The sequence below is a fragment of the Maniola jurtina genome, chromosome 3 (assembly GCF_905333055.1).
Source record: "Maniola jurtina chromosome 3, ilManJurt1.1, whole genome shotgun sequence".
NCBI classification, from domain to species: Eukaryota; Metazoa; Arthropoda; class Insecta; order Lepidoptera; family Nymphalidae; genus Maniola; species Maniola jurtina.
This window is the reverse complement of record NC_060031.1, coordinates 7,947,084-7,969,927: the sequence shown is the minus strand read 5'-3', so window position 1 is coordinate 7,969,927 and position 22,844 is coordinate 7,947,084. Positions and strand designations below refer to the sequence as shown.

The 22,844-nt window shown below is 39.4% G+C and overlaps 2 protein-coding genes across 2 annotated transcripts; both read right to left on the bottom strand.

Annotated features, from left to right (window-relative positions):
- Positions 1-278: 278 nt before the first annotated feature.
- LOC123880847 (nuclear pore complex protein Nup154) lies at positions 279-14,697 on the bottom strand. The gene is made up of 24 exons (XM_045929194.1): positions 14,492-14,697; positions 14,228-14,384; positions 13,546-13,779; positions 13,078-13,259; positions 12,523-12,794; positions 11,761-11,892; positions 11,345-11,469; positions 10,836-11,030; positions 10,466-10,608; positions 9,817-9,985; positions 9,081-9,436; positions 8,448-8,586; positions 8,088-8,202; positions 7,060-7,216; positions 6,589-6,675; positions 6,000-6,187; positions 5,125-5,248; positions 4,754-4,847; positions 4,011-4,191; positions 3,326-3,557; positions 2,665-2,899; positions 2,103-2,223; positions 1,338-1,518; positions 279-876 (listed from the first exon to the last, which is right to left on the bottom strand). The coding sequence occupies exons 1-24, from the start codon at positions 14,624-14,626 to the stop codon at positions 805-807; spliced, it is 4,026 nt and encodes a 1,341-aa protein (XP_045785150.1). The 5' UTR covers positions 14,627-14,697; the 3' UTR covers positions 279-804.
- Positions 14,698-15,344: 647 nt separating this feature from the next.
- Positions 15,345-22,443, bottom strand: LOC123880858 (allantoinase-like). Its single transcript, XM_045929210.1, has 11 exons — positions 22,288-22,443; positions 21,973-22,163; positions 20,535-20,686; positions 20,149-20,263; positions 19,557-19,703; positions 19,404-19,470; positions 18,227-18,320; positions 17,528-17,741; positions 16,984-17,113; positions 16,510-16,715; positions 15,345-15,618 (listed from the first exon to the last, which is right to left on the bottom strand). The coding sequence occupies exons 1-11, from the start codon at positions 22,322-22,324 to the stop codon at positions 15,475-15,477; spliced, it is 1,497 nt and encodes a 498-aa protein (XP_045785166.1). The 5' UTR covers positions 22,325-22,443; the 3' UTR covers positions 15,345-15,474.
- Positions 22,444-22,844: the final 401 nt, after the last annotated feature.

Here is a 22,844-nt window from a genome sequence, read left to right as displayed (position 1 = left end):
TATTAAAATTATTACATTTTTCAGTTTTAAATAGAGATGTTGCCAACTAATCAAATCAGTACCGCTATCAAACGTCAAAACACGGGCTTAAAGCTTGTGTGAAATAGTAAAATGTGACGTCATAAATATTTGACGAGCCTTTTTTTAGTTTAATTGATAATTAAAATGTTTAATTAAACTTAGAACTAATAAAAGAGCGTGGATTCTATAATACGCGACAGATCGAAATGGCAATCGGGGTGGTGACGCCCCGCACACCCGCACAGCCCCAGCGCTAACCTAATGCGGTTGTGCGGGGCGTCCCTCCCGCCTCCCGCCCCCGTTTGCCATCTCGACCTGTCGCACTATACGTATTTTGGAAGACCCATTCAACTTGACTAAAAAATAATTTATTTTTGACATGGCAACATCCCTATTAAGAAAATGATTATCACTTCGGAAATAAAAAAAACAATCCATATAAGTGGCAACCATTTTAACAACAGCCACAGTGATATGGAAAAGAATACAGAAATGATTGTACTATTGGATGTTATAATATGAACTGATATAATGGTGCTAATAATCCGCAACGCAACATACACATCCTCTAAACTAAAATTTATTATTCAAAGGTCTAATTAAAAAGTAGTGCTATTCTTTTCCTCATGAAACATTGAGACAAGGACACTACATTGACTTTGCTCTGACTTAAAAGTTCAGTCATTTTGTTTTAAATGTTTCATTGTAGTTGAGAGATTTGCAAACTATTTATAATAATTAGCACCATTATTGTCCGAAACCGAAAATTTTACGTAGATAAAATTAATCTAAACGGTCTAGATGCGCTTGCGCCACTGTCAACTTGTCAATAAGTTGTTGGGTGTTTGGTCGACTCTGAAAAAAATAATTTTGGAAGTTATTATTGAAGTCTATTCATGACTTTACGTTAGGACGTATAGTAAATGTGCTGAGTAGTACGAGATTTAACATCTAACCAACGTTGATAGAATTCGAGTGCCGAAACATAGTAACGTCTGAGTCATAGATCTAAAGGTCCTTCATTCAAAGTTAAAATTTCAGTGCCACTGATTTCAATTTCACAAGGTTTGCGCTTGGAGCGCTATCTGTAGATGTATGGACGAACTTGTTCTCAGCCTGTTTTCAGTATGGTACTTTCCTGTTCTCAGGAGTATGGGTTCAATGAAAACTGCCATATCCCTTCCAGGTTAGCTCGCTCTCCTTAGACTGTATCATCACTTACCACTAGATGAGATTTCAGTTAAGGGCTAACTTGTGTAACTATGTAAATAAAATATAAAAAGGTACGGGCGGTCGTTAGGGAAGATGAGGCTCACCTGCAACGCGGAGAGCGTGGCCTCGTGCAGGTCCTTGCAGCGCGTGAGCGCGCGGCGGCGCGGCGTGGGCGGCAGCGGCGCGAGCTCGGTGCGCGCCGCGTCCAGGAGTAGCGCCGCGGCGGCGCACACGTGGGACTCGTCCCCGCATCCGAGCCACACGCGCTCGTTCACGCTCACCAATCTATCAAGAAAAACATTGGTTTCTAACCTTTTTTTGTGCATCTACCACTATACTACCTATACTATATACTATCCATACTAATCTGTCTGTCTGTCTGTCTACTAGCTTGTCACGGCTCAACAGTTGAACCGATTTTCATAGGCATAGAGTTAGCTTATATCCTGGGGAAGGGCATAGACCACTTTTAATCCCGGAAAATCAGAGTTGTTACGGGATTCGTAATGACTCATCCGTTTGAGGAATTTATATGAAATTTGGTACAGAGGTAGCTTGCATTCGGAAAATTTACAAAAGGAACTTTTTATCCCAGAGAATCAAAGAGTTCCCATGGGATTTTTAAAAAACTGGAATACACGCGGACGAAGTCGTGGGCATCATTTAGTACATAATATAAGGTCTAGAATGTATGTTGTAACTCAAGTGAAGAAACTGCAAGTCAAGTTACTTTTCAGTTTCAAGCCTTGGTATAGTTGACATCAGATGAAAAGAACTCTGATCTTGAACTTGCACAGTGGGTGATTTATCGATCTATTTTGTGGCACAAACTAAGTAAGCCTACAGAAAATAGTTAAATGTTTACTCACTTTATATAAATATCCAAGACTTGCTCCAATGATACCCCAATATTTAATATAGTTCTAAACACCATGCTTTTTTCGGCTTGTAGCTTACAACTCATTATTTCTAATTGCCGGACGATAAAATCTGAAAGCAAATAAAACTTTGTTAAGGTACAAGTCCGAAGCCGACCGCAGGCATCTGCAGCTTCAGCAGTAGCATCGACGCGATACTTCTAGTTTCTATGAAAAAATTCATAGAAATGCATATAAATCAGTACTGTCGCGGCGATACGTGCGTCGCTTACTGCTGCTGCATTCAGTCATCTACGGACTTGTACGAATACTGAAATAAATTATTACAAGTGACTGTTTTCCGTTGTTTTTCTGTGTGGATAAAATACGATAGACATGAGAAACAAAAGGTAACCGTTCGTTTAACCGATTTTGACGAAGAGAAGGAGAGGGCTTGGATCCCGGGGGAAAATATAGGTTACCTTTTGTCCGGGAAAATCGAAGAGTTCCCTGGGGGTTTTTAAAAATCTAAATCCACGCGGGAATCAGTTACTAAGCTAATAAATGAACTTACACAACGGGAAGCAGTGCCCAGTGTTAACATATTCCCGCCCCAAAGTGGTCAACTTGCTGAGAACAGAGCCCAGCCTTTCGTCGGGCGTGGGCAGCGCGCGCGCGGCCGCCTCCGCCTCGGCGAGGATGTTGCTCCAGATGTTCTCCACCAGCAGCGCGTCGTTGTGCCCTGAGCACTGCACTATTGCGAGCTTACACTCCCATAGATTGTAGCGGTCTGCGTATTCTTCATACAACTGTTCAAGTAACGAATTATTTTAGAGGTGGGACCTCGCTTTTTATGTATACAACTCAAAATAACATAGGACTACCATGAACATGTATTTTTTTTATTTAGTCAAACGTTTGTTCGCTTTTTTGGCCAAAAACATGGCCTGGAACAATATCAATGAGCTTTTCCACTGTTTCCTTGACCATTTGTTTATAATTAAATATAAGGCTGGTGTCCCGTCGGGCGTAACGTGCTCCTGTCCAGCTCTCTATTTGACTGTTAAAAAACCTTACTGTACTAGTACAACATGTTCTGTCGCACCCACGCCACGCTCGCCGCGTCTTGTTGTATGGCGGCCACTAGCCGAGCGTCTACTGTGTGTCGTCTTCTATATTGAATGTCGCCGTTCCGCTCCATTCGTGTGCCGTTCACTGTGTGCCAAAAGTTATACCTGTGTGATCTCGAGCAGCTCGTCGTCGAGGCGCTGCAGCAGGTGTGGCGGCGGAGGGCGCGGCGCGGCCCGCAGCGCGGCGCGCACGGCGGCCTGCACGCGCGCCACCTCGGCCGCCTCCTCCAGCCGCCGCAGTAGCTCGGCGCCGCCCGCCGCACGCGCGCCCGCGCCGCGCACGCACACCACGCCCGCCGACACCCACGCCATGCGCTGCGCCAGCGTAGCGCCCGTGCTGACACACACCAATAAAACTCTATTCATCACACTAATATTATAAAGGCGAAAGTTTGTGTGTATGTTTGAAAATCTTTCACGCAAAAACAACTGAACGGATTAGGCTGAGGAATGGAAAGAGATTATACCCTGGATTAACACTTAGGCTACTTTTTCATCCCGGAAAATCAAAAAGTTCCTACAGGATTTTGAAAAACCTAAAAGTCGCGGGCGTTAGCTAGTATCTACAATCATCATACATTATAGCAGACATGTACCAGCACAGAGATTAAATCAAATTAAATAAATTAAGAAGTACACTTGTACATTATGTTATATCTTGTACAATGGTAGGAATAACGGAACCTTTCGTCCAAGTCCGAGCTGCAGTAGATCTTCTGAATGTTTTCAAATATGAACATCCTTTGCCTTTAGTTTTATAAAATCTTGGTTTACTAATAAAATAACTTACCCAGGTTTGGTAGCTAATCCTTCGAGCACATGAGCAGCAGCCAAGGGGTCTCCTGCCTTTTCCAGAACCTTCCACAACAGGTCCAGTAAGTGCAGGGAAGCCGGAGCGGAGGCTTGGCGCGCCGCCGTCGACAGGTACGTGCGCAGCGACGCCGGAGGAGCACCGCTCAACGACAGTAATTCTATACAGTACAAAGAAGCTTAATTCGCTATAATCCGAAAAAAACAGACCGTCTGAAAATCTGTTTGATATACACATAAGATAATGCAATATGCTGCACATTGTGCGGCTGATTTTGAAGTTCTAAAAAGGTGAATGGTATTTGAACATTTCAGTCCAAAAATGCCATTATGGATGATGTCAACAGCAGTTGCCGCAATTATTCAGTGTTGCATATCGATAGTCATTCTTATTTTTAGCACTTACCTACTGAAAAAACATATAGAATATAAACATACGGTCGGACATTTTTTTTAAATTGCTTGATAGGCTTACTTGACATCAATCATGCTTAAAAAAGAAAGATGATGTTTAAGGTTGGAGCACGCTTGCCTAGAAGATGCCTATTCACTCGTTTTGAAGATATTTAGGTTATAGGTGGCAGGAACGCCCTAAGATCATTCTACACCTTAGCGGTTCGTATCAGGAAGGAAACGTATCTTAAAAGTTACAGTTCGTTTACGATTTTTTGGGTGAAAAATAAAGTGTTAAGACCAAAATAAATGTAGGTATATTGTTTTTACCTGAGCCTAAGTTTTTGGAAACGAGCCACTCATAAACTGCAACGTGTAGCAGCTCATCATCTCGACATAAACAATCCCAAACTAATTTTCTGCCCTGAAACAATATTATTTGTATATAGTATCTATATTTTTACTATCTTTCCTTATTGAATTTCGAATGATCTTTGAAAACATTTTCGAATGTTTTTTGAAAACATGTTTGTGATTGGATGGTGATTCAAAATGGTTAACGTCCTCTGAGATTTTTGTCTCTATCATTTCTATGTGATTACTTAACAGAGAGAACACTATGCTAACTTTTTTCCGCGGATAGAGTATAGTGCACATTACTTCTAAAAGTGACTATCGTAATAAATATAATCTTTAAGTACCTGATAGTTAGCGTCAGCCGGCGACAGTGTAAGGTGCGCGTCAGACTGCGTTGAGGTGTTTGCGTCGTTGCTGCGCTCGTACAGACGATCTAACGCCACGCACACTTCGCGGTAGATTTCCCTTCTACAAACCAGATATTCTTGTTTAGCTCAAATTCAGAAACATGTTTGTTTACAGAGATGGTATTTTTCAGAAGAAAAAGCTTCTATATAATCAATACAATACAGGGCATAATTTGCCTGCCATTTTCTGAGGGTTCTATAATAATTAATTGAACTAGCTCGCGCTCACTTTGCATGCGTACGTACGTGATTGGTGGTACGGAAAGGTACGGACGATTCCTTTAAGAACTAGACTAAGGCTTTAGAGCGCACTTTGACTTTGCTCAGACTTAAGTCATTGTTAAAACGAGATAGCGCTATACCGCTGGCGTAAATCTGTCTCGTAACTGAGCAAAGCCAAATTGCTATCTATAGATTCCAACCTAAGAGCACTTACAAATGATGCGAGTAAAGTATAAAATGAAGATCAACAACGTCGCAACTCATTCCAATAATAATCAAAACCTGTTAAGGCACTTCATGTTGATTTAGAATCATGAAATTTGGCAAGAAAGGAAGATCTCACAGTCCAAGTGAAGAAAATTCCTTTAAATCATTAAATTGTCCGTTGATGATTGTCGAAACAATCATCCATAACAATATTATAAATGCGAAAGTGTGTCTGCCTGTCTGACTGCTAGCTTTTCACGGCCCTTAGCTACTTTTTATGCCGGAAAATCAAAGAGTTACCAGGGGATTTTTGAAAAACCTAAATCCACGCGGACGAAATCGCAGGCATCAGCTAGTAGATAATAATTTAAAAACTTGTGTACCTTCTTAAGTACATCAAGTGTCCCTCCCTGTCCTGCGGGGGCTGATCGTTCTTGTAGTAGTACACGGCCTTATCCTGCGGGTCCAGCTTACTGGCACAGGCAACGCAGAGCTCCACTACGCCAGTGTAGAAGCCCGCTGATACAAGTTTGGAACATACCAGCGGGAGATTCACATTTGGTGCTACATCCTACAAAAGTTTACATAAACTACAAACATCATGTTCATCGTCAACCCATCGCCGGCGCGTTACTGGGCGCGGGTCTCTTCTCAGAATAAGGCTTTGGTCTACCACGCGGCCCAAGTGCAGATTGGCAGACTTCACACACTATTGAGAACTTTCAGGCATGCAGGTTGCTTCGCGATGTCTTCCTTCGCCGTTAAACAAGTGATATGTAATTGTTTCAAACGCACATAACTCCGAAAATTTAGAGGTGCGTTCCCAGGATCGTACCCGGACGGTTTGCGGTAACAAGGTCGTATGGGCCGCATATAGTGCACCTTTGCCACTTGTTTTCCTTTTCTTCAAGGTAAGGAAAAACAACAATAAAAATTGTTGATTAAATTCATAAATAACGCAGTGAAGGTTACCTTACAAAGCTTCAAGGCTTGTTGAAGCATCTCTTCACGCTCTGCGGGATTTTTCTGTTGTTTTGCGAAAATCAATAACTCGTTTGCCTAAAACAAAAGTGATGTAATGTATTTCAATTCAATATTTAGTTCTATTAAATAAATAGATAAATATTTTTTTTTGAAGTAAGAGAGACTACCAAATTTATTAGCAACAAACAGAGATCACACACAATAATTATATTGAAATATGCCTTCAACCTGGCGGTACAAGACAAAATGGCGGTGCTCTTCCCAATTAAAATGCATAGTACTACAAATTCAACAAGTTGTAAAATAAAGAACCTGCCACATATCTGTGACGCAAAAGAATCTCAAAATGGATATCTCTTCAGCATATTGCTGTAATTTGCTTGAAATGGCCAATCCTGAGTGTAGAAGTTAGATATAGTAGATTATTTCATAATTATTATTAATTTAATCAGGACTAACTTTAGAGCATGTGGCATCTTCTTGCCTATACAATGTTGGACAGAGTTGTCTTAGCTTTTGTGATATTCCATCAATGGAGGCATTGTCTCTCAAATAACCAGCAACAAGCGACCCAAGGAGAAGTGATGCAACTTCTTGTCCTCCAACTAACAACTCTCTGAAATAACATACACATGTTAAAATAAATTGGTCATTTTATGTCTACCATATGAAATGAAATGAATTAATTTATTTAATTTAGGACAACTTGGACCACTTACGACTCCGTTCACGACAGTGAACGAAAAACATCTTGAGGAAACCTGAATGCGTACGAGTTATCCATAGTGTTCTCAAAGGTGTGTGAAGCCCGCCACTCTGCATTTGGCCATTTGCAATGGCTCAAAAAAATTGGCCAGCGTGGTAGACAGTGGCCTAAGCCTTTCTGATTCTGAGAAGATACAATATGTTCTCAGCAGCGGGCCGGCGATGGGTTGATCATGATGATACTGAAACTTTTTATTCTAAAACACCACATCTTGACCCAACCTTCTGTCATTGTCAACTGGGTGTAATCATGAGAGGTGTCTCTTATATGAGCATTGGGGCATAATTTCTTGTATGACAAGTGTAAATTAAAAATTTATAACACCCCCGACGATCCAAAGTATTTGAGTTTTCCAAAACATCATTTTCAAATAAATAATTATGTATTTAGGCAACATCCATCTTGACAGCTTGACATTTGTCTATTGACATAATATTATGAACCTAACGGTTATCTAACCTACTTTTCTACAAGAAAACTAGAAAAGAGCTGATAACTCTTAAACGGCTGAACCAATTTTTTTAGATTATAGCTAAGAACACTCTCGATCAAGTCACCTTTCAAACAAAAAAAACTAAATTAAAATCGGTTCATTCGTTTAGGCGCTACGATGCCACAGACAGATACACAGATACACAGACACACAGATACACACGTCAAACTTATAACACCCCTCTTTTTGGGTAGGGGGTTAAAAACATCAGGAAAACTGTAGAGTTACCTGAAACTTGCCGCTTGCAATGCACTTTGCTGTTCAAGCGGAAGGCTTGCAGCTATCACGTGAAATTGATGCTCGCAAAGAACTTTCCAAAGACTCAGCATCTCTATTGCCATTGCTGCAATTGTAAGGAATAGGTGAACACATTTGAAACAGTCTATACGCAAATTGAGCTTTATTTGCTTAGAATATTTTGCTTCTCTGTATAATACAGAGAAGAATCTAAGCAAATGAAATTAATTGCTTTCATGTACATGAAAGTTTTAAATAAATAACCATCAAATGTATATTATTCATTGAAAATCTATATCCATACTAATATTATAAATAAACTAGACTAGCTTATGCCCATTAGAAACTTACTGATAAATAGTTTTAAAGCATGTAAAGAAGCTTGTTCCTCGGAATGCGGGGGGGCCATGAGTCGCTGTACGAACGCGGCTACCCTTTGCAGTTTCATTACGATGTATGCGCAATCTTCGCCCGTCACTTTGCTTGACATCTACGGAAGCATTTCAATATGTAATGTGAATTGTATTCGGCCCATGGATTGAGAAAAAAAATTGTATTATGATTCAATCGCTACATGTCAACTAAGTATGGCAGCTTAGTTTATTACACGTGGTAAATTAGCATCCATTCGCGGTACAGCACGACAGACGATCTTTCGGCACATACCGAACCCTACATGTAAGTGCTCACTGACGTCGCAGCGTGGTCCTAAACCACGCTATGACATCCTTAGACATGCCGAGGCCCGAGATCAACCTAAATATGAAGTGCGCGGGTCGCGGGTGCTATCTTGAGGGATATCAAGTGTGCCTTAGCTTATCGCGGGCATTGTTTTTGTACCTACTAACATTATTATTGAAAAGAACAACTTATTTATTACTAGAAAAATCCCTTGCCGTGCCGTGCCGCTAGTGGGCGCCGGGCCTAAGAATTAAAATAATATACCAAGTGAAAGTCTAAAAAGTTAAATCCAAACCCACTTACAAACTCTTTATTATCCGGCGTCATAGATTTTGTGACGCACTTCAAGTTCCAAATCGGGCATAAAATTCTTCCAACGTAAATGTACAGACCGTTGTGCTTGGCGCTGTACTCGGCTTGTAAGGGGAAATTATCCCTTGTCTGTTGTGTAACATTGCCCATGTAGGAAGACTGGTTGAATGGGGTGGGGCTCATCATGTTCTGCTGCAGTGTTTGCGGCATGAATGTCTGGTTCTGCATGCCCATGGTCTGGTTGATGTGAGACTGGTAGGATTGGTTCATTTGCCCTTGCCTTAGTTGATCTTGTGGCCGCACCGACATCGGCGTTGATACTTGACGCGGCAAGAATTTTGGTGAACCTAAAATTGTGTTTAAAAGTGTGAATTCTGCATGGTGATTCGCTAACTAAGTGTCCAACGATGAATAATAGCCACCGAGCTCATTGACACTGGTTGGTTCTACATTGCTGCTTCATTGAGTGGCAAAAAAATGATTTGTCATAGAAAACCTTCAATGGATTAAAAATAAATGTCAAATGAGCTCGGTGGCGATCATTTATCATTGAACACTGGGTTAGTGAATCATCCCGCAGGAACAATATCTGCAAGCAACTGTATCAGGCACCAAAATAATAGTGTCAAAGGTGTTTTAGCTAACATGAGTGTATTTAATTCCTTTCAAACGGCTTTTTAAAAGGTCTGTAGCTATATGTACATAGAATGTAAAAAAACGTATTTACCTACAGACGAAGCCATTTGCGAAGTCTGCTGGAACATCGGTGAGGGTGTGACCTGGTTGCCGTATAACAGGAAAGCTCGCGCCGCCCACTCGCTAATAGACATGTCCCCACTCGTGTCCTCGCATGCCAAGTATAGGGCGCATGCGCACGCTTGATCGACTCCGTGGAGCTAGCAATAGCAAAGGACAATTTCATAATTTTTATTAAAGTGACGACTGTTATTATACTTTGTAACAAGAATTTGTTTTCATCAAAGGACAAAAATATTTTCTAAAGGCCAGTATCTTACAGTATTTGTATAAAGCCATTTGTATAATATTAAAAAATTAGTACATCCATAGGTACTTCTATACATTATAAATGCTAATAGCTGTCCGTTTGTGTATCTGTCTGTCTGTTTGCTAGTTTTCTACTGCCAATCTGTTGAACCATTTTTGGCGAAATGTGCAGAAATAGCTTGTGTCTCTGTCTTGGTCTTGTCGTCGTCGTGTTTTGGTCTTGTTGTGGTCGTATCTTGGCCATGTGTTGGTCTCGCCTTAATCGAGTTGTAGTCTTTGATCCTATCATCGTCTAATGCCTTATCGAGTCTAATGTATCAAGTTGGTACTTGGGAGACCAATCCCAAAGGTGGCGGCAATAATCAATGTACCTGGAACAAGTCCTTAACAGGTTGAGCGTCAGGGCCGTGGCAGTCGCGAAGCAGCGCCCGCAGCAGGTCGGGCGCCGCGCCCGCCGCCAGCAGCGCTGCGCCCCAGGCGCTCACCACTGCCCAGCGCGACGACGCCCACACCTCTGCCGACAAACACTAAGTCATGCTTTTGCAGTGATTTTCTTGACCGGGGTTTCAGAGCCACGCTAACAATGTACTATGGAGTTAAAAGTATGCGTCGATAGATAATGCAAGGTGCACGTGCGCACTCACACACATGCACACGCACACACATACACACACCACAGAGAATCCGCTTCACTGCCTCTACCCGACGAATACATGATCACAATCGTACCTATGGACATACCTCGTTTAGCAAGTAAAGCTGGGGACAGATGTGCAGGGTGCGTGGGCGGTAGGGCAGTAAGCGCCCATGCGGGCCCGTCTAGCGCCAGCACTGTGTGCGCCTCGCTGAAGCCCGCGCCGGGCAAAACTCGCGACAGACACCACAGAGACTCCGCCTCACTACCGCCACCGGACGAACACACCATCACAAGTGTACCTGTGAAACAAACAAACATTACATTTTCTGAAAAGAATGTCATACTATGTGCCAGCGTTAGGTCTAATCGACAGCCCTAGGAAAAATAATAGCGCAGCGTTCTACTAGTTTGAGAACACCTTCAAAGGCACTCAGCCCTGATTCCTGAAAGCTTAGGTCTTCCCACAGCATTTCGTACCTGGTGGTACTATATTTTAGGTTGTAAGCTAGAATTAGATGTGGCTTCGGTTTTAGTATCGCGCGGTATCCAGAGTAAATGTTGTAAAAATACTTAGTGTTGTTTTCAGTTTGGTAACATGATACTGTGGACTTACCATTGTCATAAACAGCACTGTGAACTTGTTTTGGTTTTAACACGGAAGCGTTAGGCGTAAAACCTGGCGGCAGCCTAACGTGCAGTAACGTCAGGTACTGAGGCCTTTGCCCGCTTTGATTTGCACTGAAAAATTTAAAAACTGACCTGAAAACCTTAACTCACATGTGATCCTGTCCAAGAAATCATATAGGGGGAATATGGGAAATAGATGACATTGATATATAAGCAAACAACTACAAAATTTAATTAAAAAATTCAATTTGCAGGTAACAGTAAGTTAGAGCTCCTACAAAGACGTCCCAAAGTTTTTTAGTAATCTAAAAGTTCGTATGATTATTATTATTGTCTATTCTACTTCATAATTTTTTTCCTTAATCGGCATAATAGTTATATTTTCTAAAAGCATGTTCTTACTCTCCGCTTCCAACACTAAAATACAATCTTGCACCAGTTTGTGTGACAGCCACTAAGTTTAGATGGTACGATTCTGTTTCCTCCACGGCCGATATTGCAATGACAGGCTTGAAATTACTTGCTTCTAATGTTCTACAAACAAAAACAAAACATATTTCAAGAAAACATATGCACCAAAGTAATCAACATCGCTCAGCGGATGGCAATGCTGAAAAGACTGATAGACGTTGGGGTCCCAAGGCGCTGGAATGGCAAAAAGCGCAGCATTGGAAGCCCCCACTAGGAGGACTGACAACATCTGAGACGAAGCCGCTGTATTCAGGCGGTGTAAGACCGTGGCGTGTGGAAGTCCCTACAAGAGACCAGTAATAGACATCTATCGGTTGATAATGATGATGCTGATGATGATACACACCAAAAATACCTTTTTTGCTTGCGATGCAATTTATTATGTTAACAACAGAACAGAATGACTTGGAATTTTAGTTAGTGTATGCCCTCAAATGTATAGATAAAGATCTTCTTCATCTAGTGTGTCTTCCCAACAAGTTTCAAACATGTCCTTTTATTTTAAAACCATTATTAGACTTCTAAGACAGTTTTTGAAAAACTACCATTTAAGAAATAATGCAATTTTTTTGCAACAAGCGTGGCTACAGAACCTAACACAGGTTGTGAGACACACTTGATCAGTTTATTTATCTATGAATAATACACATGGTGGTTACATAAATACAAGTTACATAAATATTAGGTGCTTACTTTACAATGTCCACTGCTGAGGAGACAATTTTTCCTTGACTTAACCTCACCACTCTTGTTAAACTTTCACCATCACTACCCAAGTCAAACACCTCTATACATCCCTTTTCACTTAATGTGTACAAAATATGGCGAGTATTATCTACTTCTATTTTAACTATGGAATCTTCATCATACAAAGCAGCATTAAGAAAAGAAGGCACTAGGAACGATAATGCACTAGTTGAGTGGTTTACTTTCTTACAATGTTTACCAAACCATCCTAGTTGGGCCTGAAAATAGAAAATAAAATAATTATATAGGCAATCCATGAAACATACACAACAGATTCCTACTTCCTTTTACCCAAGAACCAGGGATGTGCAAGGCTGCCTAAAAATAATCCTAAGTTAAACCCAAGTATTTTATAATTTTAATAGTTTAGTTCCTTTAACCCTTTTTTACTAGAGTTAATATGAGCTAAGCATGATGGCTACAAAGGAGCTCTATGGAGAAAATACTGTCAGCTGTTGGTTTGATACCTAATATCAACTATTCAAAATATTTTTTAATTACCTGATATGTTATTTCATAAAGACAGCCATCTTTACCACCCATAAATATTCTGCCTTTAGAAGTTGCCTTCACACACAACATTGAAACACCATCTGTGGGTAAAACAAATACTGGCTCTGGCACTAAATGGATTTCTTCGAACTCAGCACTGCCATCTTGTTTATTACTTGAAAATGTGACACCTAAAAAATTATACAAATTATAATTTAGCATTATGACACATTGAAATATATAACTTCTCACAGTGTTTTCTATTTAAGCTCCTTCTGTTTGTTTGTCTAGGCTAATCTTTAAAATAGCTGACCAGATTATGACAATACTCAGTGTCAAATAAGATTACACAAGGAGTAATCCAAGCATGTTATCCTTGGAAAATAAAGACTTTTAAATGTTTTGAAAGCCAAACTAAGGTAACAAAAGCTATGGGCAAAAATTAATAAGCCATCAAAACAAGATACAAGAACTTACCTAGAACTACAATTTCAACAGTTGTAGTCAGTACTAGCAAATATTTTACAAAATTCTGGAAAACCCCTGACTTGGGCTTGATCAGGCCCACACTGACTATGGTTTCACTTAAACCATCATAGTAGGCAACATCACTACCATGTTCAAAGGCCCAGACATAAATGTTGCTATCTATGGCAAGCCACACACGACTTATTTCTGGAAAAGCTCCCATTAAACAATGGCATTGCATATCTGAGATAATGGGTTAAAGAAACATACTTCTTATGACTTATTCATTTAAATCCATACTAATATTATAAATGTGAAAGTCTGTCTGTCTGCTAACTTTTTAAATTCATACAGCCTATCCATTTATCCAATTTTTACAAAATTTTGTACTTTGCATCCCGGTGAAGGACATAATTTACTTTTTGTCCCATACAATCAGAGTTCCCACAGGATTTATAAATAACCTAACTTGCATCAAAGTCATCATCATCTATTTGTTTCACATAATATAGCTTGCATCCCGGAGACAAATATAGAGCACTTTTTATCCCAGAAATTCAGTTACTGAGGGATATTTGCGAAACTGAAACTTATGCTGTTGAAGTCTCTAGATTCTAGTTATAAATAAAAATGAGGTAAGGAAGCTTAGGTATAGAAACTATTTTTTTTTTTAAATTACTATAAAGGATACGTGCAAAATGCTCCATGATTTCAGGTGGTAACGGAACTTTGTTTATAATTTTCATTTGAGATAAATTTGGGTGGTTCAGTAGAGCAGCCAAGTTTCTGTAATCCCCTGCGTTTAGACCACTGCATGTTGGAGTGCCTTGAGCTGCTATACCTGTTATCTAAAAACAATTCCCATCCAAAAGTTTACAAACATTTTCGTCATCAGTCTTTCTAAGTTTATATATAGCGGAGAATTTGAATGTTTTTAAATACATAAACAGCAAACCTCAAGAAACGAAGGGCGGGAATTGTCGGCGTTTATATAGCGGTCAAGGGTGCACCCAGCGAGTTCTAGAGACTCGAGTTGCATTTTGGGAGCGTCAGGTTGCCTAGGCCTTATTGTATCACAAACACTTGGCATCTATTTAGACCATTATTTTATTCATTAAAATATGAAAATGAATTTAAAAACGGTAATCTTGAGAGGTTATTTTTTTCAATCAATATGTCAAAGTCAAAACTTTTTTTTAACGGGTTTTAGGCTCTGGATTCTAGCCAGGCTCTCTTAAAATATACGTTCGTAACGCATGCATATTGCATTGTGAAATTAGACGTTTACACGAAATTAATGTCGTGACACTAATATTTTGTGCTAACGTCATTCCATTACGCACGGTTGACTTGCCCGCCAACTTAGTCGACGGCGACCGTTAGAATCTGTGATTTGTATAGATGTTGCAGTTGTGTTGAGGCTACATGCACGCAACCATATACGGATACGGATACGGATACGCATACATGTACGGCAACCATAACTTTTATAAAAATCACAGATTCTAACGGTCGCCGTCGAAAGCAAGGAATATACTACTCTCTTACGAGGTCGAAAGAGTTTCCGGGCTACTAGTCGACCTGCATGGCGATTCAGAACACTTCGATTCGGTAAATTATCGTACGATAAGAAGTATTCAACATAGAAACGTACTTATGATAACTTTCCGAATCGATGTGTTCTGAATTGCCCTGTGGATAAAGCACTCTATCATACTTGAAGCAAATACTTAGGTATACCTACCCATTATTACCTACTCAATTTGCACGTTCGCGCATATTTTATTAACTATAATAAAAAGACAAGAGTAACTTTTAAATTTATTGGATAAATTAAATACTACCTATTAGGTTTCTACCTAGTTAACATAATGGCGGATTTAGATAGCTTAAATTAATGCACATTACAAACAAAAATTATATTTAAACATAAATTACTTATAATTTACGCAGCCCATCCTCATTTACTAAAAGTTGGCCCCGTGGATTCTCGAATACTTCTCCATCTGTGTATATGAGCTGACCTCTCAAGTACGTCTGCATCACCTTGCCATTTAACACACGGTACATGTATGGGCATAACTGAAAGAGATAACGAACACGTAAAGGTAAGACCGCACTGGGCGGAACTGCACGGCAGCGGAGCGACGCGATACTGCACTTCAAAATATTGTTTCGAATTAAATGTACTAGACATCGCACTACGCGGCAACTAAGCAAAACTGACGCACGATGTCGCGACGTGCAGTTCCGTTGCCGCTAGGTGCGCTACAGTAAGTAGCGCGTCCGCGACACTTTACCTCATATTTCATACAAGTCATAACGTCTCGGACGTGCAATTTGTTTTGTAAAATGAACGAAGAAAAGTTAATTTTATTAGTTAGTAACTAGTTATCCAGAGCTCTATGATTTACTTTCTTGATTGCATTAGCCTTTCTTCTTCCTCGCAAAGTAGTGACACTATGATCACGTCCTCAATATCATCCATCGCCTTTAGTGGTTGCCGGCCAACTAACGGACAAAACTGTAGCGCCCCTGCAGTTCTAGTGCGGTATACCGAACTTCACCAAATAGTGTCGTGTCGCTTCGCTGCAGCGCAGTTCCGCCCAGTGCGGTCTTACCTTAAGAAGGTATTGAAGATTCAGAGACTTTGTAATAAAAACAGGTCAAGTACGAGTCAGACTCGCACATGAAGGGTTCCATACAATCGTACAAGAAATAACACTTCTTTTTGTTTTATTTTATTTTCATGGAAGCCATTTTGAAATTTTTACTATTTATGCTTCTATGTAGCGGTAACAGATTTCTATAGCTAAGTATGTATGGGCGCTTCTACAATCAATATACTCTTGCAATAATGACTGTGACACATAAATACACATGCTCTCGACGTAACTATACCTACCTATAGATTCCTTGTTTTAACATGAAATCTTAAAATGACATAAATTGAAATAAAAATCAAAAAGTAACCTTGTTTTTGTACACAATGATGTCAGGCGTGACGATGAACGAAGCGTTCGGATCGAAGAACACAAGGTCAGCATCGAGGCCCGGCTTCAATGATCCTTTCTGGTTTCCTAAGCCAACAAGACGTGCGGGCCCCGAAGATAGGAAGTGGCTGACTGCGCTCAAGCTATACCCACGAGCCTTTGCTTCTGTCCAAAACAACGATAGACCTGAATCAAAAATAAAAGTAAATACGTAAGTATAGGTAAGTGTAGGTAAGTAACTACTTACTTAATTTATACGAGTTGAATACAATAAAAATGCAAGTTGATATTATATACTTCGTCATCATCATCATGATCAACCCCATCCCTGGTCCACTACTGACCACATGTTTCCTCTCAGAATCAGACGGCTTTAGGTCGTAGTCTGCCACGCTGGCCCAGTGCGAATTCTGTGCTACCTAATATTGATTATAAATTTATTATAAAAAATTACCAAACTGAACAGAAGATATTCCACCCCAGGCCGACATAAAGTCAGGCGTTTTCTTATCAGCAACGGAAGGTGAATGGTCTGACGCTATTAAATCAAGCCTTCGATCTCTGATGTACTCCCACAGCTTTATCTGTATGAACCATCGAAGTAGGAATCAGATTAGCTTATTATGAACAGATTTTGAAAATTGTGTACTTAAGTATACCTATAAATAAAGAAAAAAAATTAAGTCGGTAATCTGCCGCGTAACTAACTCACTATAACTGCGAAGCACACACAGCTCTCAGCACAGGTCTCAGAAACTGACTGACTGACATATATTTTATCAATGTATAGGTCAAACCACTTGAAGTCTATTCCAAAAACTTGAGCTTTTGGATGTTGGTCCTCTAAGCTTTATCATAGACCCCAGAAAACTATGAGTATTCTCTGCCGCCACTCTAAAAGAAAGGATTTTGACGCGGTGGAAGTTGTCCAGAAAAACCTACTTAACCGTCTATTTTGAGGCGAAAAATATGTAGGTATATTTACATGTGTTTCCTACCTTGTTTGTAATATTTCTAATAGGTGGTGAGCATTTGTACTCGGAGTGACCAGGCGGGATTTGTTCCGAGCTTAAAGTAAGATAGTGATGGCAAGTTTCTGCTGTGACTCCACCACGCCAACGTGTGGATCCTGACAGTATCCTTTGTTCTCTAGCTTGTTCCAATATCGGTACAACACCTGCTGCTGACACGTGAACTACGTGTACGTGCACACTATAATTGAGGAAATAAATTTAATTGAGTAATTAATATATTGGTAATTATAAATCATGTTTTCAAATCAGATATTCAACGGGCGCGCAAATACAAAGACGTAAATCAACGCTCAGCCCTGACCTAGAAAGCTGAAATTTTGCGAAGAGGTTCCCTTTATAATGTAGACAAGGAATAAAGCAAGATTTTTGGAAATTCCCACGGCAAAGAAAAGCCGCGGGCGGTCGTCAACGATACCATAAACACAATAGTTTCTTATATTTGGTGCTAGTAAAAAAAAAATATTGTAACAGTCGTATTATTAATTCATGAAATTGTAAACTAGATGGCGCCATATTATTTTGCATCGTGGTATCGACTTTGAGGATCTAAAATTGCGGACGGAAAGAGTACGGAAAGAGCAATTAGTATTTCGAAGAAGGGGAAGACGTGTGGGGGCAAAAGGAAAGAAATTATAAAAAATAATATTAGAAAGTAAATCTTACTCATATTTAGGAATATATTTGGCTAGTAATGACACAGCTTCCAACTCCATTTCTGGAGGCCGTGATGCTAGGTAGGTGCTGTACAAATGTGGATCTGTAAAATATATAGGGCATAATCAGTTACGAATTAATTAACTGTTTATATGATAAGGTACATACCTAATCTGTAATCATACAAATGGCTTGCTAACAAAACAAACTCATTAGTACTTGTAACCAATCAATCTGCACTTTATAAAAGCTTAAACTCAGAACTAGGTAGGTAACTAGAACCCTGAGATTTTTCATGTAAAGGTTTTCTCATAGACCCTCAATTTTTTTTCCTTTCACCCGAGCGAAGCCGGGGTAGGTCAGCTAAGTAAACTCAACTGTAAAACGTTTCAGTCTACCAACTCTAATACCTACTGCAGTATCTAACAAAGTCTGAAACAATCACAACACATTGTATTGTAGGTTTATACCTTTACGTCGCGTCGTTAAACTCGTTTACGTGTCATTTCGGGTATTAACGCTTTATTATATAGCTTCTGAAAAATTAGATACATTTTTCAATAAAATGTACATATAGATAGTACATAAATATAGTATATTAAATACATATTATATGGACATAATGAAGCGTAAAATATTAAGACGTATGTAGGTACCTACCTGTCATCATCAAAAACAAAGTTTCTTACTTTTGTACACCTAACCCATGCTTGTGGATAATGAGGCATGACCTTCACTAGATTATTTTAAACAATACCTACTTACCTAACTTATAATAAACTACCTAGGTAGTTATTTAATTTTTCACCGATCGAACCACTAGTTATTTACAGTCAATAAAAAATATCATTTTTAAGTAGGTATGTAGGTATGTGATTGTCTGCCAATCCGCACTTGGCCGGCGTGGTATGGCCAAGCCAGACAATGGCCAAAACCCTTCTCACTCTGAGGGGACACCCGTCAACCCATGCTTTGTAATGAGCCGGCGATGGGTTGATCATGGTGATGATGATGATGTGAATAATTTGTCACTGTCTCAACTTATTTTAAAATAATTACCTATCTTCAAAATAAATCTCAGGTTAAATAGATAGTTGTATTTGTAGAACAATATGCCCATTAGATACGCTATACGTCTGTTTTAGACATCAGTAAAACTAAACAAGCAACAAAGAGTAATACTGACCAGTAGAATCACATCCTTCACATTGGCTTCCATTATTGTTTTTAGTAATTGGATATTCGGCATGGAACTAGAAAATCGAAATAACAACTTTACTTTTGCCGCGTTAGCTTCTTCTAGACTGAATAATTTATAAAAAGCAAGGTCAAATCTTACAGCTAATACAGTGTCTGTTCCATTCAATGTAGAGAAGATTTTATCTAAGTCATTTGTGTCGACGTTAGGAAATTCAGAGACTCCGCTGTCTATTAAGAATCCTTTGAAACCAACCACTCCAGCATTGACCAGGTTTTGTAATTCCACCTAAAATTAAAAATGAAATAAAGTTTATATACCTTACCTATATATTTCCTATATCTACCATACCATACCATTCTATATTATACATAATTATATTATTATTTACAACAAACTAGATGGCGCGACCCACGCTTCCACCGCGCAAGCACACAAGTTCAAGTTTTTCAAAAATCTCGTAGAAACTGACTTTTCGGGCAAAAAGCAGTTATGTCAAAGTTTAGCGGAAGGCATTTATTTATATATAGTCTATGGTGGAAGGGCTTGAAAAGCTAGTAGAGAGAGAGATTTAAAGTAGGATTAGTTTTCACGGGTAGTGATTAGTTTTAGAAGCCTTGTTGTGTCACAGGTTGAGTTAGTCGATTGCACTGGTTAAGCAACGTTGACCCAAACCGGACGGATTGAACGGGTGAACGACTTTGGGGTATTGTAAAATATAAAGGAAACATACCTCATTACCAGGAACGACGCCTCCCCAGAATGCAACATCTACGTAAGCCTCTTCTTTTGCTGCAGAAGTTTTAATTTTAAGATTTTCAATCGTTGTTGTCGGGGGAATTGAGTTCCTAGAAACATTTAATAGTGTTATTTTTTTTGACTACTTACCTATTAATTAATTTGTGTTATAATTAAAATCTAATTATAATTAATTTTTTAGTGTTTTGTGAACATACTGTGGGCGTACCTTAAAATAATTTAAAAAAAAACCTTTACTGTACCTACCTTGTATTATGTAGTGTGCTTTCTATTAGTGTAAATCTTAAAATATACACGTGAATACTACGAATGTATTGAAATTTGAACGTCCTTTATGAAAATAATCTTGTAACTACTTACAAAGGCATGTCAACGATTGTGGTGAAACCTCCTGCAGCCGCCGCCCTGGTGGCCGTCACATACCCTTCCCACGTTGTTCGACCAGGTTCGTTAACATGTACGTGCGAGTCTACTCCACCTGCCATTAGTGCCCAGTCGCCACCGTCTATCACCTAAAATAAGGGAAAAATCAGCCAGGAGCAGGTGCATCCTGCGGGGTGGCCAGCGGCCGCGATGTCATTCATACCCATAACCCTTCGCGTGCGAGATCGACTCGCATTTGACCGGTCTTCAGTACCTATTAAGTATTAACACTAGCCAATTAAGTTTCGTGACGACTGAATGCTGCTCGGGCGTTTCTTTAACATTTGAAGATGTCATGGCTGCAACAGAGAAGCTTGAACTCCTTTAGCCGCCATGGCTTGAGAGTTGAGGAGCTAGGCTAGCTATGACCAAGGCAATAATAGCCAGTGGGAAGTGTGCGCTCAGTCTTCGGATGCAAAATAGTGAAAGTCCTCGGAAATCGGAAAATCTGGTCAGGAATCTGTGTACCTGCCTACATTGCGTGAACACAGCATAATAGATTTGGCGAAACATTTAAAACCGTTCTTCACAACATAAAAACAGGTTTTATAGTAGGTATTATGGATTTGTTTATAAAATTGCATAATGGGGACCAAAAAATTAAGAATGAATAAACAATTTGCCGTCGCGATTTAAACTGGTCTTGTGGATCGTCACGAGACCAGTTTAAATTTTTTAAACCACTACTTTCGAACAAAAAAATTAGGTTGAACATTCATTTGTTTCTCGAGCAATACCCAAATATTTTAATGTTTTTATACCTTCCTATAAGGTAGGTATGTATTTAATTAACATATAAAAGTATTATTTTTGAAGAATTTTTTAATTACGGTAGATGCCTAAGTAGTAACAAGCAGGTATCTAATTGGATTAAAATAAGGCATAAGCTTAATAGGGGGCTGTACTGTAGAGTGTAGGTACAGCCATTGAACTAAGCCATCGAGCACGAGATCTCATTGAGATTGGACCACTGCCCAATATTACAAAGACGAAACCTTGAAAAGTTGGAACCACTAAGTACCTACCTACCTAGGTACTTAAATACTATAAGCTTGTAAGTTCCAGGTTGGAACTATATACATAATTTATTCTCTTCCTCCTATAGTCAACTGAAACTATTTTGAAGCGTTTAGACAGTGCAGTTTTTTTAAACAAATGCCATTACGGAGTCAAAGGTCCATGATTTTATTATATTTTCGTCTTCGTTTTCGAATGTACAGTAATATTTTGGTAGTTAAAAGTTTGTAGGCAAAAATCGTGCTCGCTTAGTTTACAATATTATAACTTATTGCAATTGATTGTTTATTTAAGTACCTAAGTAAATATTTTTTTTGCAAAATTATAGTGAAAAGTTTGGAAAGGTCTAGATATTTACCTCAAGTGAACCATCATCGGCGGATAGGAGCTTATTAATGGACTCTCGTGTGTAAACTCCTGCAATTTTTCCATTTTCATCCACTAGCACACCTCCGTCGAACTCTAATGATTCTGTCACCACATTACGACTGAGAAATAACTGTCTTGCTCTCCTTTCTGTCTGGAGCCCTCTACACGAAATTTCCGTCTCTGTATTAAAAATAAGTGCTATTAATAATAATTAATAGCACAGTCCTAATTATAAAAAATATTTTGTGTAATAATCACAAAAATATTCTTTATAATTACTCATATTTAAACAAAAACAATCTACCTAATAGTATAAATATGAATAAATAAAATAACGACATATTTGTCGCTGATTTTCACGTCGACGTTGGTCCCTAACCGCGTTGTTTATCTCACTGAAGGCTCTCAGCCTCGCAACGAGTGATGTTTCCGCCTATTTAAATGCATTTAAATGAGTAGGTACAATAGGTGTAAAGCATGTAAAGCAGATCTTGTAAATCACGGTAACGTATACCTATCGTTCGCGACAGGTCGAGATGGCAATTGAAGTATTGGGCGGAGGGACGCTTCGCACACCAGCACGTCACCCGCGCTATCCCGCACCGGGTTAGCGCGGGGGCTGTGCGAGTGCCGACCTATCGCGAACTTGATACTGATGAACTTGGTGATCTGTTTAATACTTAAACAATTTTTTTTATTAGGTAGGTACTCAAATAATATTTACCAGCGAACTGGGCGACATAGGTATGACTAAAATAAATAAGTAATAGACGTCTTTTTAGGGTTCCGTAGTAAACAAGGTATAATGTCGCCGTACCCGTCAATCCGCTTCTTAGTCCGGAGACTATTAGTACCTAAGTG